Source organism: Sinocyclocheilus anshuiensis, unplaced genomic scaffold, assembly GCF_001515605.1.
Source record: "Sinocyclocheilus anshuiensis isolate Anshui unplaced genomic scaffold, SAMN03320099.WGS_v1.1 scaffold694, whole genome shotgun sequence".
In the NCBI taxonomy this organism is placed as follows: Eukaryota; Metazoa; Chordata; class Actinopteri; order Cypriniformes; family Cyprinidae; genus Sinocyclocheilus; species Sinocyclocheilus anshuiensis.
In genome coordinates, this window is record NW_015542477.1 from 2,742,360 (window position 1) to 2,761,774 (window position 19,415).

The 19,415-nt window shown below is 38.0% G+C and overlaps 1 protein-coding gene across 16 annotated transcripts in view; it reads left to right on the plus strand.

Moving 5' to 3' along the window:
• LOC107693969 (disks large homolog 2-like) overlaps positions 1-19,415 on the plus strand; it is a 210,592-nt gene that overhangs the window by 170,873 nt on the left and 20,304 nt on the right. For 14 of the 16 annotated variants that reach the window (XM_016493574.1, XM_016493580.1, XM_016493566.1 and 11 more), the window contains 3 exons: positions 4,382-4,538; positions 7,297-7,399; positions 8,566-8,610. In XM_016493574.1, coding sequence (XP_016349060.1) covers positions 4,382-4,538; positions 7,297-7,399; positions 8,566-8,610 — 305 coding nt within the window. The remainder of the gene's footprint in view (positions 1-4,381; positions 4,539-7,296; positions 7,400-8,565; positions 8,611-19,415) is intronic. The other 2 variants (XM_016493582.1, XM_016493567.1) reach the window with 1 other exon arrangement.

Genomic DNA, 19,415 nt, shown 5'->3' on the forward strand with positions numbered 1-19,415 from the left:
GGCGCGCTTGGAAGAGGTGGGCCAGATCACGGTTCAGTTGGGCTCGGGCGCGGTACGCATGTAGGGTGAGTGCTAACTGCACCCGAGCGCAGAACTGGAAATGTGCAGCACGATTGCGTGAAAATTTCTGAGCGGCAAAAGCGATAGATCTGTTAAGCAATATATTGTGAGAGGGCTGTGTGTCACCACGTCCCAAACGACTCAAAATAATAAACCACAAAGTTAACAGGTGGATGGTGCACACTGGTGGTGGTTGAGGAGAGACCCCCTCATATGATGGTAAATGATTGTGATTGTTGCTTTGGCTGTACAGCAATACACCATTCATTCATTCATAATGACGTAAGTGTGCTCCGGGCTGGTTAGTGCGGGGGAGTGGGGGGGGGCAATCACACTCGGGCTCGGTGTGAGTACACCCCCAGAAGAAGAGTGACAATAATATTTATGGTAGCTGCATTGCTGATGTGTATATCCAATAGATGACGTATAATGGGATTAATGCTCTTTACAGCACACGTTTAAACAGTTTGTTACCAAGTCCAGGCAGTGTGAAAGAACAAGAATTCATTAAGGTGTTCCTTGCTTTGGCAGTCATGGCCTAATGGTTAGAGTCAGACTTGTAACCCAGAAGTTGCGGGTTCGAGTCTCCGGGTGTGTGTTCACGGTGTGTGTGCGTGTTTGTTTACTACTCACTGCTCTGTGTGTGCACTTGGATGGGGTAAATGCAGAGCACAAATTCCAAGTATGGGACACCATACTTGGCCACACGTCACGTCCTTTCCTTTCCTTTGTTGAGTGCTGAAATATGCAGCTTTTAGCTTTCAGCCCATTTCTTCAAGGCTGAGGGTCATTACATAGGTACTCTGCCATTCTTTTCCTTTATTGAGGTTGAATCTGAAAGGCAGTGGTTATTTTGCCATCCGACAGGAGCGTAGCGTGCCAACCCATTAGAAACGACAGCTTATATTTCATGTGGATGAGGCTTCTGACACATTTTCATATTCAGAATGCTCTTACAGTGGAAGAATGCTTAGAGAAAGAAGGGAGGGAGAATAACACAGGATGACAGTGAATAAGTGGTGGCGGGTAAGATGTGTGAGGGGTTGCATATGAAATGCCAATATGCCCCTCTCCTCCTCAGGTATTGTGAATTGAAAACAAGTGTAATGACAGTGAATAAGTGGTGGCGGGTAAGATGTGTGAGGGGTTGCATATGAAATGCCAATCTGCCCCTCTCCTCCTCAGGTATTGTGAATTGAAAACAAGTGTAATCTATTTGGTTTGTTTTCCCATTTGGCTCTGAATTTGAAATGATAAACAGTAGCTGTTTGTAATCTGAGACTGAGGTGCTGGGGGAGGCAGACAGGAGCTCTATCAGCATTTTGCAGCCGATAGAGAGAGAGAGAAAGGGATGAAGGAGAGAAAGAGAGAGGAGGAGAAGTTTGGAGGATAGAAATGTAAGTGAAGAAAAAAGATTGAGAGAGTTTAATGAGGGTGGTTACAGCCGGCGGGGCGCTACAAGCACTCAACCCACCTCTAAGCCAGCCGTTACTCAAAATAAATCTATATGCGGTATCAAATACATAATGATCAGCATATCATTAGTATCAGCATGAGTCCTCAGCTGTCACATATGCTTCTCTGAGTGATAAGCTGCAATTTGTGTTTGTATAAACTAGAATAATGCAGGGCTCGGGTGTTTCTTTTAAGCTTTTAAGAAAAAACTTACTTTTACTTTTTTAAGAAAACAAAATACTTATCCAAAAATCAATATTTATAAATAGTGGCTGTTATTCATTCAATTAAAATTGGATTTTTTTAAATTAAAATATTGCTTTCTTATAAATGATTTATGATTATTTTTTTTTTTTTTATTAATGTGCCTTCGGAATCTTAAAAAAAGCATCTTTAAAATAATAAAAAAAAAATATCTAGTCTATGACTTTATCAACTTCTGTTTCATGCAGACTGTAATCTTAATATTATTTTTATCAGTCATAGCATTATTATATACAATTTTAGAGTAATAATTTATTTCCATCCTAATTTCTTCCACTTTCACCATTAAATGGACCTGATTAAGATGAATAGAATCAGATCCACCTTACACTTTATCATTGTCATGACAGTCAGCATGTGTCTTGTCTTCTGTCAGCTATGTGTGCAAGACAATTGGCAATCAGCACATATGCCACCTCTGTGCCTCATTTAAATAGTCTGACAGCAGCTCACCTTTTCTGTGCTGCTTTTGCAGTGTAAAGACAGATTTAGTTGTTCGATTGCATAGCCTCGTGTGACATTTCAGTTGTCCCAATTATCCTTACGCATACATTAATGGTTTTATACCTCATCCTGAAGCACAACATGGTTTGAATAGCTTGAGCAGTGTTCAGTTAAACTTTTGTGCATGAAACTAAAATAAGCCTGTTTTTGGATTCTCAAATATGGAGAGTTGTTTGTGTGAATTTGTTGCTTTCTGTAGAAGTGTGCAGTTTGAATTCAGGCTAGATTCAGTTTTTTCTGGATTCTATGGGTGAACAAATGGTGCCATCTAGTGGTAAAATAGCCCATGTTCACATCCTGGCTGTATTACAATGTGCAAAGAGAATAGGAGCTGTTCTTTTGCTTAAAGTCTTTGCAGGTCATGCATTTTTCGTTCATAGCTGCACTCATTTATTAACAATAGGCAGCATTATTTATCTAATGGGTACTGATAAACATGTGAGCTCTATTTCCATAGCATCAGACTGATCATAAGATCAGAATATCTGATGAACTTGTTCTGATGTATCCAATTTATAGACTAAAGGTGAATGTATTAGGCAGCATTGTATTAATAGCCACCAAAACCACACATTTAGAGAGTGTAAGTGGATATTTCCTCCAAGAGGATGCAGTCTATTGATATCCGATATGTATTTTGTTGCAGAGTTTTAGGCAGGATGTAAGTTGTTATACATTGTGAAAGACGTGGCCTTTTATAATTTTGCTGTACGTGAAAACATCTCCAACAAATCATGGATGAATGGATGGATAGCAAGGTCTAGCAATTTCTAAGTAAATGAAGTAAATCCTACACCAAATATTTTTCAGTACGTATGCCATAGTTGTCCTGAACAAAAAAAACAGAAAAATCCTTATCATTGATCTTACTGATGAGTGGTAGCCAGAGGCCTTGCCAGTCTGACTCATGAATATTAATTAGGTTGTTTACCATTGGCCAAGCAGTCATAACTGATTTTCTGAAAAACAGGATTACTGACACAATCAGGATTACCACTTACTGATTACATTGGTTGGTTTGATCAACTGCTGATGCAACCGGTTGGCAGAGCCTTCTGTTTGGTTCTAGTGCCATTGTTTTGTGTGTTCTGCTACAGTTTTATTTTTCGCGTTGTAGCCAATCCAAAAAAAAAAAAGCTCTTAAAATATAATGATTATGCCCACAAAGTGTTTTCACATTTCATGGGATGCAGCTTGGCTTAGTTTCTGTTTATGGCCTGAAGAGCATCATCACTCCGAGGCGAGCCAAGCAGACGCACTGGGAGAGAGATGAAGTGATGGAGAGAGAGAGGAAGGGCCTGCCTCCTCCTCACAACTAGGTCAGAGAGAAGACAGCACTAACGGATTAGCCTTCTGTTCTAAAATAGCTCCATCTCGGGTCTCGTCTCTTTGCATTATCATCTGTAAACTCAGGAGATTGTGTATCACCACATTTCAAGTGTATCTGACAGAAGTGTCACAGCTCAAGATATCTCTTGGTTTGATTGGTCACACTTGACAGGATGATGCACCGACTGTCAGGATCCTATGACTAACTGAAAGGGCCCAAGCTAAGTGGATCAGACTTTTTGGGATCATTTTAACACAATCTGTAACGCATTTCAGCACAGCTTCTGATTCAAAATCTGATTTAAACTCAAAGTAATATTTTTGCCATTTGTTTGGCATTATAATTAATTTTACAGTCATGTTATACTGACATTTAAAACTCTTAATTTTGTTTTATTTTAAATTATACTATATATACACAGCATGAAGTGACTGTGTGTGTATGAGAGAGAGAGAGAGAGAGAAAGTGTGTGTGTGTGTGTGTGTGTGTGTGTGTGTGTGTGTGTGTGAGGCGGTGCGTCTTCTCCGTTTCTAGGAAACCGGGCGGAAATGGGACAAATAGCACATAAGTGGAGCAGTCCCCAATAGGTGTCAGCTATTGTGCTCGTCTACATTGTAGACCGTTTGGACCGACCCAAGAGTGTGGATGCGTGCGTGTGTGCACGCGTAGATTGCATGTGTATGTTTACAAAGTAGCGTAGCGCGCGTCAGTGGAGATGCTGAGCCCTACGGACTCTGAGCTGATGTATTATCTGAACTGTGTGTACAGGGAGCCCAGGAAGATCGTTCTGCACAAGGGCTCAACTGGACTGGGCTTCAACATCGTAGGAGGAGAAGATGGAGAAGGCATTTTTGTTTCTTTCATACTTGCAGGAGGGCCCGCAGACCTCAGCGGAGAGCTGCGGAGAGGGGACCAGATCCTATCCGTAAGTGGACGTCCTGCAAATACATAAATTGTATACATGAGGGCAAAATGGCTAAATAATATTGCAGCGATTATAATAAGGTATATTAATCTTAATGTTTGCTGTAAACAGACATTTATTGGTTTAGCATTTATTAAGGTTAGGTAATTAATAGATGTCATATTTAGCTTTTCTATGTTAAAAACAAGGATGTAAACCACCATAAACAAGCACACGTTTCCCTTAATATTCAAATTAGTAGTTGATAAATCTAGGTTTTTAAATGACCTTATATCTTTAACTTACATTTAGGTCCTCTAATCATGGGCATCCATGATTAAAGATACCTAAATGTTTATTGGAGTAATTTTAATGCTTCTTAATTTTTTATAGTTATTATGTTTTAATTTGAACAAATATCATGCATGTTTTAGGTAGTTATTCAAATTGGTATATACAATTCCCAGAGTTGTGCAGAACCTGTACTGAACAGGAGGTGGCGCCATCACATCTCTGTGAACCCTACCAAACCTGTACTGAAAACACTTTTTTTTTTTTTTTTGTCTAGTCACCACTCAAAACTCCACCAGTACCAGGTTTTTTTTTTTTTCATTATAATTTTAGTTTTTGGCACAGACACAGTGCCGTAACTTTTTTTGCAACGTGTTAATTGACAGCGCAATTACAGCTCTCATTGAAACAATCCAGATCAGCGATCCACTCGAGAAGCTCTCCAAGCTGATTTCCTGTCGCTGATCTCATCATTTATGTTTATCAGAGCTTCATCAGGACTCGCTGGTCGTAATCAGACCCCTCCATCCAGATCCCCGCCGCAATTACTTTCGGTGCCACTTGAGCCGAGAGCAATCATGGTCTGCCTCCTTAGGACACTGATTAAAAAGCAAGAAAGAACAAGTAAGAGGAGAAAAATAGAGAGGGAGGGAAGAGATAATGGAGTGCTGGCCTGATTTGGAGTCTAAGAATAGCTGTGGTGTACCTTCTGAGTTCACACTGTTAAATGAGTGTTAGGACACGCTGCATGTGTGCTGAGACTCACAAACACACACTTCACCTGCCCTTCCCACTGCGCTGTAGTCTCATGTTGACTTCTTCTGTTTGTATTCCTAAACCTGGTGTCACTCCAGATCCGGTTCCCCCAGCAGAAACCGGACCCCATCCTGGACCCCAAAGAGATTCCATTGGCTGAAACTAATTAGAAATATATAAAAAATTGTCATTTAGTTTTAATCGTGAAAATATGTAAATGTATTTTAATTTACATGTAACATTACTTAAAAAAAAATTCACTTAGCCTTCGATTAGTAATCTGCTGTAATAACTTAGCCTGCTAGCTTAATATAATTCTAACCACTTAAGAAAAGCTCATTTGATTAGCTAAAACAGCAAGTCACAGTGTTATCCAGGCATTGAGTCAATCAGGCATTGAGAAACATTTGTAGAAACATTTAACACCAAAGGAGAGTTGACATTTTTCAGTTTATGAGCAGCATAAGGTCTATGGTTAACATTACTTCATCACTTGAAGATATTTTCACATTTTGTTTTGAAACATAAATTGCACAGCCATAAACTACCATTCAAAAGTTTGAAATCAGTATTATTTTTTTCTATGATTTTTATAATGTTCTATTCTATTCTACTATTTCCAGTAGGTTTTTTTTTCCATCCAACTTTCCATATATCAAAAAATCCTGAAAGAAATATCATTAAAAAATGTATAATATTTTATATATTACTTTACATTGCTTTATTATTTAATGTATTTTGATCAAATAAATGCAGCCTTGGTGAGCATTTAGTTCAGAGGCTTTCTTCAAAAAACATTGTAAAAATCTTTTAGAGCCCAAACTTTTTAATTGTGGTGTACCTCAAACTGCTGTGTGCTTAAAAATGTTTGTTGCTAACAAGCTGCTACATAAGGACTACAACCATTGTCAACCATGATTCATTTATTCCACAAGTTAAAGTGTCCAGTAATGGAGGGATACATAAAAGAAATAGTATTTGCCTGATCGTGTAATCTCAACATGTTGGCCACCATAAAACAGTTTTTAGGCCACTGATTTGACTGGAGTCTTCATGTAATTTTAATAGAGATTTTTCACAATTACTATTATTTTATTTATGTGCAAAACCTTTAAATGAGAAAAAATTAGTGCAACTTTACCAGCAATTTGGCTGCAACACCTGCTCCAGGTTTGTGTGCCAGCAGTATACAGCAATTCCCAACCTGCTTGAACATTGACTTTCGATGGCTCAAATTGGACAGATGATGCACACAACTGAGCCAAACTCATATTTTGGAGGAACACTGATTACTTTGTGGTCCAGTTGTTGCAGACTCTGGCCTACAGGGTACTGCCGCCCACTGATCCTCTACTGTAGGCTTTTCTTGAGCTGAAGAACTGTGCGCCTGGATCATAGCAGGCGTTTCTTGTGCCAGATCACTCCAAGCTGAAAGATACCTCATTTACTGAGAGTCAAGCAATTTAAAAAATGAATTCGTTAGAGAGCTTTAATAGTACTAACAGTATTGCTGCCCTTTTAATGCTTACAATTTAAGACATCAATGTAGGTCAGTTGATGAATTAGCTTTTATTATCACATGCTTTGTATTTTGTTACCGATAATAAATTATCAAACAGTCATTGTGTCCTTGTTGATCATTTAATTCATGTTTCTGGTGAGCGTTATTGATGAAACATCATTCACAGTTAGATGCTATTGATGTAACTACCTTTGTTGTGATTGATTTCAGGTTAATGGAATCGATCTGCGAGGTGCCACTCACGAACAAGCTGCAGCTGCGCTGAAAGGAGCGGGCCAGACAGTAACCATCATCGCCCAATACCGGCCCGAGGGTAAGTGTCCGTCAGCTCCTCCTGACCAAACATCGTCGCTGAAGGTCACATGTTTCTTACTCACGGAGCCACTCAGAGCGCAGAGGTCACCTTTAGCTGCAGGCAGGACAGAACACAACTCACCCAGACATTTTTGGGCCAAGCCCAGCCCGGTGCGCTCATTATTCCTCCTGACTGTTACAGAATAGCGCATGTGCCCTTGGAGTGTTGAGGTGCCATGTTTGATAAATGTCAGTTAGGAGGTTTGACTGCTCTCGACTCCAGTGACCCATTCAGATGGGGTCGGATGCATCAACATAGTTTCGGATCTGAGAATGTTTTCACTGGCTCATCTTACTTAAAGGTGAAGTGTGTCATTTTTTTCCATGTGACAATTCTACAAAAATGTTTTCATGGTTTCCACAACATATTAAGCACCACAACCCTTTTCAGCTATGATAATAAAAAGAACTGTTACTTGAGCAGCAAATCAGCATATTAGAATTATTTCTGAAGGATCATGTGACACTGAAGACTGGAGTAATGATGCCGAAAATTCAGCTTTGCCATCACAGGAATAAATGACATCCAAATATAAATAACACATTTTGAAATAGAAAGAAGTTTGAGAACGTTTGAGTTAGAATACTTTGCAGGAGTGTGAGTAAAAGCAGTATGTAGATTTATTTTTATGTTTGTCATGATGATGTTTATGTAGTCCCGCTTAGCCACTTATTAGCCTTTTTCAAGACTAGTAAAAGCTGAAAAAAGGTAGGTAACGTATTTTATGTCATAGAATAAAACGTGAGACTATCTTGAGTTTTTGTTAATGACAGACCTTATTTAAGACATTTACCCTAATAAAAAAAAAAACACTGACTTCCAGACGATGGAACTTGAAGTAATTGAAATGCTAACACTGAGTTTTAGGACTAGTTCCTGCAGCACTCTATAGGTAACATGCATTATTTTTCCAATTCCAACTGTCACCACTAGGGGCGCCAGAAATGACACACTTTACCTTTAAATTGTATTCATATTCTTTATGATATTGGAAACGGTATATGAGGTGTGCATAGCATGAGCTGCAGGTGTGTGCTCATACAGTCTGTAATAAGGTGAGAGAGACAGATGTGGCAGCATGGTCAGGTGTGTACTGATATGTCCTCTCTTTTTTCATCCGTCAGAACTTGCCCTGTGCTCCCCACGCCGGGCCCCGCCTCCAACTGCAGGTTTGTGCCATGTGATCAGCACCTGGGTCAAGAACAGTACCACACAGACAGACTGCACAGAGCTAGACCACAGCTAAAGACTTGACCGCTAGAACTGCTGATTTTACAGTTCCTTTGTTTTGTCTTCCCTTGAGGCTTATGGGAACTCCAGGGCAGTTGGAGCACTTAGATCTGAAGTTCACAGCTCATATTCCATCTAACTCTCTGCAGTCTGGCTGAGGAACGTGGTCTCATTCTTGCCCCAGTGGCGGCTCTGACCATGGGCCTCTGATTCAGGGGAAAGGAACAGAGAGAGACCTTGCTCTCCTGATAATCCTGTGTGCATCCTGTGTCCCCCCTGCCTGCTGCCTCACTCGATAAACTCCTCGGCTCCTGTTGTGTTTGTTTTTGGCTCTAACCCACCCCGTCCAACACAGACGGCTGCTGTTCAGTACATACACATCCAGATTTTAATCCTGGGAGACATTTTATTACATTTACATTTTTCCTTTTAGCAATTTTTAATATAAACGAACTTAGAAATGAGGTACATCAGCGATAAATCATAAATATTAGATTATATTGGGGGTGATAGTATTTTTTGATGTTTTTGTCTCTTATGCCCACTAAGGCTGCATTATTTTTTATCAAAAAAAAAAGAGTAATAATGTGAAATATTATTACCATGTTTGATATTTTAATATTTTGTTTTTTCCCTATGATAGCATTTGCATTTATACATTTAGCAGATGCTTTTATCCAAAGCTATTTACAGAAGAGGAGGAACAAAGCAACATAAAGCTGAATTTTTAGCAGCCACGCTGAACTTTTAACATTTCTTTTATTATTAATGTTGAAAACAGTTGTACTGTTTAATATTTTTGTGTATAGGTTTTTCAGGATTCTTTTGTGAATAGAATATAATTTTTTTTATTTTTATTTTTTTTTTAATAAAACAGTATTTTATTTTTTATAAATTGCATATTGAAATTCTTGCATATTGATTCTTTATAAGCTATTTTATCTTATATTTTTGAATATTTTTGGTCCATTTAAGAGAAAGTCTGTGTATATGTTATGATTTAAATTTGCCGACAGTGTTTCTTAACTCCAGTCCTGAGGACCACCTCCCAGAATATTTTAGATGGCTTGCTAATTAAAACAGCTGATTCAACTCATGTGTAATGGAAGTAGTGGAGACAACTAAAACATTCTGGGAGGTGTGTCCTGGGATCTGGAGTTGAAAACCACTGATATACAGTAGATGGCCTCAGAGCTAACATACATGGACTAAAAGCCACAAAACTGGGTGTTTTTTTTTTAGGGTTAGGTCTCTTACAGGAGCTAAATTAAGAGCTCAGGGTCAGGGTTTGGGTCAGCAGCCATGCTTGTCTTACTGCACTGCTCACTGTCTCCGTTCCTGTCCTCGCCTCCTCTTCCACCTTTGACCTTCTCCTCTCCCAAACTACCTGCCCTGCTGAAACCAACACACCCTTACCAAAACACATACGATGGCAGCATGTTAGCCCACTCACAAACACAGACAGACCACTTTTGGTCTATAGCAGTTTTCTAAACTAATATGTTTGAACATATTAGTACAGATTCAGTCTGTTTGCTGATTAAGTTTGCAGATGCAGCTTGGTATTCAATAGTATTCATACATTTTTAAGTGTGACTTAATTGTTTAAATGCTTGTTGGGAGCACTGTATATGTTAATGCGTGTATTATTAAATGATAAGTAACACTACACATGATTGAGAGTCCTGTACCATTAAAAATAATAACCACCAGGCATTCTGTATGACTGGCACATGATGGTTTATTTTAGCTTCTTTCTGATATTATATGATCCTCTGCTGTTCCTCAGTTGATGTTATTTGACTTTAAGACAGCAGAGGCCTGCTATAATCATACTGGAGACTGATAATACATTATTCAAGATAGAAGATTCCTATCATTCTGAAGACTGTAGTGGAGTCTGACCAATGATTTTCTAACTTCTGACACCCATCCAGCATATATCATTGGATGAGATCCTATATGAAGCAGTTAGATGTGTGGAGGAGAGACATAGTTAAGGTGACGGCGGAAGTGCTTTGGGGGAATGAATTTGGCAAGTGCATAGGGTTTCCCATTCAAAAATAAGGTCTTGAGGACTGCTTTAGCAGATGGAGGAGGTGAAGATGCTTTTTTATTCAGATGGTGGCAAGAGACAGAGTCATCCGAGGTTTCTAGAGCAGCTCCCAACAACTTTTGACATTCTGTTCTATTCCTGAACCAGTAACTCCCAACTTTCTCTGAGCCCCCTTGCATTATTTCCTAAATTTTGGCTGAGTTGTATGATGATGTTGAACTTTTGCAGACCAAGCCTTTGTTAGGGGTATTGTGAATCCACAAAAATCAATTCTCTTGGCATTAATATTTAATTCTAATGGCAATTTCCTCTGTTTGCAATATAGCCCTGCACCCACTATGCAAAACGGTTTAGTATAGACGTTTTGTGGGTTTTCACAATAAGTTTCGGAGGCGCTTTTACAAGTTTGCAATAGTCAGCGTTATGAGTATTTAGTCATAGAGTCGTGGTTCCAACTAGGCTGATCTTTTCTCCGTGGCTCAATCCAATTCCCCTGATTCTCTCAGGATCGATTCTGGGGAGGTTGAGCTCATTAAGGTGCAGGGGTAAATGCAAGCTTGCACTTTCTGCAGGGGTGTCGTGGGACTGCTGAGATGGGCTTTCCAAGGGTCCTTTTCATTAGCAACTCCCCGAGTCATTGCAATATGACAGTCTCACCATGTAGCAACACAAAAATATACAGAATACTGAAGATGGATTGATAATCAAGCAAAATCATAGCCCAGCTAAGTTCACGTTCTTACAGTAAGTCTGTCAAATGAAAACATGAAGTAGACTCTTTTATTCCAGAAACTCCTCAAGAATTGAGTGACCATTTGGTAAACCGTGGAGGGGTTATCTCATACATTTAGTTATGATTTGACAAGTTTCCATAGGATTATTGACGAATTAAAATTTTTAAAATGAATTGCGTAACATTTACTGAGACATTTATTAACATTTACTAAACCTGAAGTTGCTCTTAAAGAAGGAAAATCACTTATTTAGGGATTAAAGTAAAGGTCGGGGGCATGATTCAGTGAGTTTGGTTTTTAAAACATTATCTTGTTGTTCATTACCAAGTTGCACCCTCTCTCTGAATTTGAAATGAAAGATTCTTCTTTCTCTGCTTTCAAGACTTTTATGCAAAATATGTAAAATTATGTAAAATATGTAAAATGCAGAGCCACGTATGCTTTGAAAAAAAGATTTAAAAAAAAGATATATTTTTCATTATGACCTCAATTACAAAGGTTACACTGTATATCCTCCATCCAGTAGACAGAACAGGTAGAGAGAAGGTAGACAGATCATTTAACCATGGTCAGACAGCATTGGCTAGCTTGTGTACTGTCTCTGGGAAACATGATTACATGTGATTTTATCAGAGTGCCCTCAGGTACAGCAAACACTTCCTGAACCTTGGTAATTTCACAGTAATAGGTTATACACTGAAACTCATACACAGATCCACATATTGACTGACAGACCATTTTCTCTTCCATGAGAGAATGAACAGATTGCAGTATTTTGTTTCTATATTGCAGCACCATCACTACAAAAAATGCTTTAATGACTGTCCCGCAGTGCTAGCTGACTTAAAATCAAAAACCATTTACTCTCAGAACACATTGCAGTTTTTAGCTGGCATTTTGAAACAGAGAACAATAGGCTTTGAAAAGGTTTTTCAGAACTGACATTTTCATTTGTGTGTGTGTTTGTGTGGTTCTGTTAGTGTGGCTTTCTGGTAGACAGGATTGAGGCCACTAGTGGGGACATACTGACATCACCAGTGTGCATACACTAAACTCAACAGACAGCCAATGACGGGCCAAGAACACCTGAGGTTACTCTGTACACACACACACACACTCACACACTTTACCTAGCTATTGAAATGAGGACATACCATACACTTATGCTCTTTTTTTATATCAAACTAATTAAAATTTAACTGCAAATCACTCATTTTCTTCAATCTTAAATTTGTTGTCCAATACAAATATTGTTTTCAGAGAATGTACTTTGAATTAAGTACATTTTTCTTAGCACACTAGCCAATTTTAAACATATATTCTTAGACTTGGGGAACAATAAGGACAAAAACAAGAAAAAGTAAGCCTAATTTATGAAATATTAATAATATTTACCTTTGGGGACATCCTCAAAGGTACATTTTGACAGAATTAACTAACATTTGGTTATAGGCAGCTTAATAAACCCACACACATTATTACAAACAGGATAGGCTACAATGAATTTCTCATCACTGAGAATTTTTAATAAAACCTTTTTGGTGGTTTTATTAACCTCAACTTCCACAGAGAATGAATCTTCTATAGTACTATTGTTTTATTGTTCTGACAGATTGTGCCACATTCATGCAAATTCGGTTGTGTTACTAATTTAAAGGGCAACATTCAGAGAGAAGTATTTTTTCCAGAACATGATTTATAATATTTATAATCACATTCTGGCTGTTTTGTCATGGACTGTATGAAACTAATTAGTTTAACCTTCTGAGAAGTAATTTTAGGGTCACACAAGGTTATCTCTCCTCCCGTCAGGAATATTATTAATATTCCATGACTATTAACTTCAGTGCATAACTCGAATTGGACATGAATTATACATCAAATCATGCAGCTTGTTGAGGAGATGTGTCTTATTACGTTTCTAAGCAATCAGGCTTACAATTTTCACCTGGCGGGTGAGAAAAATGAATTGCACAGACTTTGAAATAAGAACCTGAATCATAGACCAGAAAATCATAAAGACAACCACATATGTCTTTTCAACCGCTCAGAGCACCCTAGCAATCTCATAGCAACACACTAACAATCAGTCAGAACACCTTAGCAACCACATAGAACACCCCTGCATTGTTTTGCACGAGTGAGCATCACATTTTCTTCAGAAAGTACAAAAATATAAGTTCTTTTTGTTATCATTTTTTGACTTTGTGTTTTTCAGAACACCCCTTTGGGTTGTTTGGGAGTATATATATTTTTTAATGGGCTGTGAGGTGGACTTTTGCCAGTGTTTAGCCACTGCTTGGCCCTGATTCCAGATACCCTGTGGCTGAGTTTCTCTGGCTGAGCTTCTATTGGCAGATTCTCAAGAGGATACACAGTCTCTGGATTCAAACATACATGACCATCATGCCTGGACTGCTGTTTACACACACACACACTCATGTACGCTTAGACCAAACCTTCACACCACTCTGTCACTCTTAAAGTGTTGTCACATTTAAAGTTGCTCTGCAAAATTTTGCATGCCAGTCATTTCAATAGGAATTTCAATTTCAGTCACACTTTATTTTAAGGTCCAGTTCTCGCTATTAACAAACCATTGACTACAACTTTTGCCCCAATAAACTCCTAGTTGTTAAGTTTAAGTATTGGGGAGGATTAAGGCCCGTTCACACCAAGGACGATAACTATAAAGATAACGATAAAGATATAGTTCTAAAAATCGTTCTCAATGTTAAAGAATAGCAGAGTCCACACCACAACTATAACGATAAAGACAAAGAGAAATGACATCGTTGGAATCACTTTCAAAACGATTTTTCTCCAGCTGATAAACGATAAAAAATTGACAGCCAATCAGAATCCATTCTGCTGTAATGAGCTCAAGAATTTAAAGCGGCAGACGAGCATGCGCTTAGAATAAACAGACGATATCGTTCGCTGGTGTGGACGCAAATATCGTTATCTTTATTATTATCGTTCTTGGTGTGAACGGGGCTTTAGGGATGTTGAATATGGTCATGCAGAATAAGTGCTTTATAAGTACTAATAAACAGCCAATATGTTGATAATAGCCATGCAACTAGTTAATAGTGAGAACTGGTCCCTATACTAAAGTGGTACCAAAATCTCAATAGGAATCTGTGCAATCGAGAGTTTCCTGTGAGGACAAAAAAGTTCACCACGCAGATTTCACTCATATTCAAGTTGGCCATGTGAATTCACAACACTGACCAACAGAAAGCAGCTTGGTTTAAAAATGGCTGTATCAAAAATTGCGTACTCTGAGTAGGTACTTCTTTTGAGTAAGGAATTTGTGACTGCTAAAAATGTACGTTCTGTATAGTATTAATAGGTAACTTGAGTAATTTGTTTCTTTTCAGTTTTTCACCTACTTTATAGTTGGGAAGTATGCGATTTCAGATACAGTCCATGAATTATCTTTCTGAGTAGTGCTTCATACATCTCTACACTACTGAAAATGGACCTTTTGCACACAAAATTTCACTAATCTGACCACATCTTTAGACTCATCATTACAATCTTCGCTCACCATTGTCTTCCAATCTCAGCGCTGCAGTCTGTAGATACAGTAGCATTATTTAGCTAAAAGCTTGTGCATACGTGTGCGCTGACAAATTACAGATGATGCTGGCTTAATTTACAGTCTCTACTTCCCTGGAAATGTCACACTGCCAGTTCTGTAGCTCACACATTGTGATTGTACCTCCTGGCGCAGTGATGCTCTTCTCCCGGGTGGAGCTGTATTTGGCATGTTGGAGTCACTGCACAGCAGCTAATGAGACTATACAAGCTGTCCTCTATTAACTGAAAGCATCTCACTGCAGACTGACACAAACGTGTGTGTGTGTGTGTGTGTGTGTGTGTGTGTGAGTGTGTTACGCAAGGGTGGCTGTCTGCCTGGATGTGTCCGACTGCGTGCATGCTACGGAACCAAAACAACCAAGACAGATGTTTTGAATGCACTTGTTTTAACATGGACGTTTGATTATATCAGCACAGAATCTCTGAACGTACGTCTGCTGTACAGTTTCTTATCTTTGTCTCTGGACGTGTGGTAATCCATCATCCCAAACAGCCTGTAATCTTCCTCGAATTTCTCAGCTTGAAATGCAGGTCTGAGACAAGCAGGGGTTGAAAGCTTTTTATCTGTCTGGAAGGTTCCATGTGCAGTAGATCCTTGCCGCTTTTCGAGGGAAAGGTGCAATTTTTGTGAATTACAGTAGAATCTGAAAAGAGTCTTGGAGTTCAGAGGTTTAGATTTAGCACATATAAGTGAATGAATGAATGAATGGATGAATGGATGGATGGATAGATAGAAAAAAAGAAAGGAGATCTCTTTGAATGCAATGAGATTAAATTGATATCAAATTGAGATTTTTGCTTGGGTCTGCTTCCTACTGAGAAAAAAGTAAAAAAGTAAAAAAAAATAAAAATAAATTGCTAAGATGGTCATGTCTGTAATATAAAGTATGATATAAATGATGGCTAAAAAATAAATTACTATTATTAATTAAAATATATTTTTTTATATTTTATCAAAAGTTTGGGGTCAGTGAGATATTTGTTTTCCTTTTTTGTGATAGCAAAGACATATGACATATATAATACCAAAAAAAATCTATTTACGAAAGAATCCTTAAAAAGAGTATCACCATTTTTTACAAAAGCATCACTGTTTCTTGAGAACCTGAAAATTGTAATAAATTGTATTAAATAAATTGTAGTAATATTTCATTTAAATTGTAATAATATTTCACAATATTACTGGTTTTACTATATTTCTGATCAAATTGATTGATTGATTAGTTGATTGATAAACTTTAGTTTATATTTTTGAATGATTCATTTTTGACACTTTTTATTTTAAAATAGTTTAATAAATTTTTTTAATTATTTAATTTTGTAGCTCTGTTGTGTAACTCTATATAGTAGTAAAATACTCTGATTTATGGCTATTTTTATTTCTCCTTAGGAATTTTAGGGTAATCATTAAAAAGAAACATTCTTCATCTGAGCTATATAAGAGCAACCTCTGAGATTATTTTCCTCTGTGAGACTCTCCCTTTGCACCTGCGTAACTGCATTTTTATCCATCTGTATTTACCTTTCCATCTGACACCCAGTCAACGGTTAATAATAAATTGATTTCTCGATTCACATGTGTTTACTTCACAAGCCTGCTGCTTATGTGCATGAATTCCCTTCATATGTTTGTGGAATCCACAAGATTTGAAGGACAGTTAAAGCTGAAATATTTGCTGGATTTGTGGCATGTTTACCTTTAAGCGAGCTAATGCGCTGCAGATTGAAAACACAAAGCCGACATCAAGAGAGAAAATCCAGCATGGCTTTTGATCTGGACTACTTTAGGGGGAGGAAGGACTGTAAGACACTCAACCCCGCCCACTCTAGAGTCCCAGCCAATGAGAGCAGGTCTGGAGGAGAGCGTGTGTGTGAGAGAGAAGGGAGAGGAGGTGGTAGAGTGGCAGTCTTTGCTTGTGTGTAGGGAACGGTCAATCTCTCACGCTGCTGCAGTCTGCGAGCATCCTCAAGAGTGAGAATCTCTTTTTATTCTCTCTTTCATTCATGCATTCTTTCATTTATCCTTTATTCCATCCTCTCTTCCAGCCCCTCATTTTTTCTGTTTCTCTGCTGTTGCTGATTCATTTCTGTTTAATTGAGAGTGTATTTGCAAACACGTGTGTGTGTGTGTGTGTGTGTGTGTGTGTGTTTTATTGTGTTTAATTTGGTTTAGTTGAGGTTATATTTACGTTATACTTTAGAAAAATGCAATTTATGTCATAACTGTGCATGATATTGTTATTTCGGCATTGTGTTTTCTTAAGTGACAACTTCCTTGGTGAATAGCTCTCGATGTATACACTTTGTTGGATCTTTATTTAGAAAAGAATATCAAACATTTCTAACGATGTTCCCAAAAAACATCTCCTGAAGGTTTGTGTGCTCAGCAGATTTTTTAATTTTTTTATTTGAGTGGATTTGTTCGGGGTAAGTGCGTCCTTCACTGCGGGATTGTTTTGGGTTCTCTTCTCTACTTTATCCTCCGTCTGTGAGATTTGCACCACTCTGAGACTCTTTAATCTGTTTCTCTCTCTCTCTCTCTTTCTGTCTTTTTCTCTCTTTGTTTCATTGTTTTTGTTTAGGTAGAGCTTAGTTTCCAGAGTGATTTAAATAAGGCTAGCATATTTCATTGGGAGGGAATGTGCATATATTTGTGAGTCAGGTCTTTTTTTTAAGCTTTTACAGCACATCACTGATTGTATCATCATCATAATTGTCCTTGATCTTCCTCTCTCAGCCTGCAGCCTAATGACAAAATTTACTTGTCATTTGACCTTTGAGTTCCTGCAAGGACAGACGGGGCTCTCAAATCAGCCTTATTCCTCAGTAGACCCTTTGATGACCCTCATGCTCATTTAAAACATCAGAAGCTGCTCAAATCATCTACTTGATTAGTGGTGTATTTATTTGCATAAGATATTTTTAGACCAATTAAATGAGTTCAAACAAAATGAAAGACACTGAATTAAAAAAGCAACCAGAAAAGGAGCCAAATCAGCTGTAACATGTTGCTCAGGTGTGGTAGGTGCACTACTGGGGGCCGCTGTGCTGGTTTGGTTGGTCTAATGGTGTTCAGACTGGGCTTTGGGGCATTGCTGAGTGCTCAGGTTCAGCACACGATGTGTGTGTGTGTGTGTGTGTGTGTGTGTGTGTGTGTTTGTGTGTGTGTGTGTGTGCGTGCATTGGTCTCAGCAGCAGCCACAGCAGATGTAGTTCTCTGCTGAAACAGGGCTGAGGTGTGCAGCACCCTCAACAAACTGCCATGCACTAGATTACTTGCTGAAAGAGCATGAGTCCTGTTTTAGGAGGGCAAAGCAGTGTTTTAAAGCTCATGAGTGTCTGTGACTTTGCCATCCTGAAAAATACACTATAGTGTAACACTAAAATACACTTTTACTAAAGTAAATAAAACACAGATTACTGGAGTATACAATACTATTTTGGTCTTTCTACTTCAAAATTTATGTTTAATTCACTGTTATTTGCCAATTTAGTAATTTATTCTGAATGAAAATTGGGGTAAAATTTTTTTAATGGGGTTGGTAAGATTTTTTAATGCGTTTGAAAGTTTTAGTCTTTAATGCTCACTAATAATCAAAAATATAGTAAAAATAGAAATATCGAGAGACATTACAATTTAAAATAACAGTTTTCTATTTTAATATACACTAGTCAACATTTGAAGTGGATCAAAACCTTTCATCAAAGTTGTCCTAAAACCAAAATGCATTCTTGTCTTAGGACAACTTTGACCTTGTTTGATCCACTTCAAAATGTAATTTATTCCTGTGAATGCAGTGAATTTTCAGCAGCCATTTTTCCATTCAGAAATCATTCTATTAAGCTGATTTGGTGATCAAGAACCATTTTATTATTATTTATAATTTTGAAAACAGTTGTTTTTACAAACAAAACTTTTGAACGGTTCTGTTTTTGCAGAGGTTTTATGAATCAGATGAAGCTATCATTATCATATTTTTGAAGTTATATGGGATCTTATTATAGCTGTGAAATGGGATCTTCGTTTTTATCAAGGGCACACATAAATTTACATTTTCTGATATTTGTGGGAGTTTGAGGCATAAGGCTTGAACCCCCCAAAGGAAGGCGAAACAAAACACAACAATAGAGGGTCTTAAAGTGCATATATTAAGTAATGGATAATATACAGTCGGCTGGTTATTATCTTGCAGAATGATCAATCTGTGGAGATTCGGTATCAGCCTGGATATAACAAAGAGACAGAAGTGGGATGTTATCGGATATCATACATTTGCACCAAAGAAGATACATAATATGACTTTACCATCTCTCTCTCTCTCTCTCTCTCTCTCTCTCTCTCTCTCTC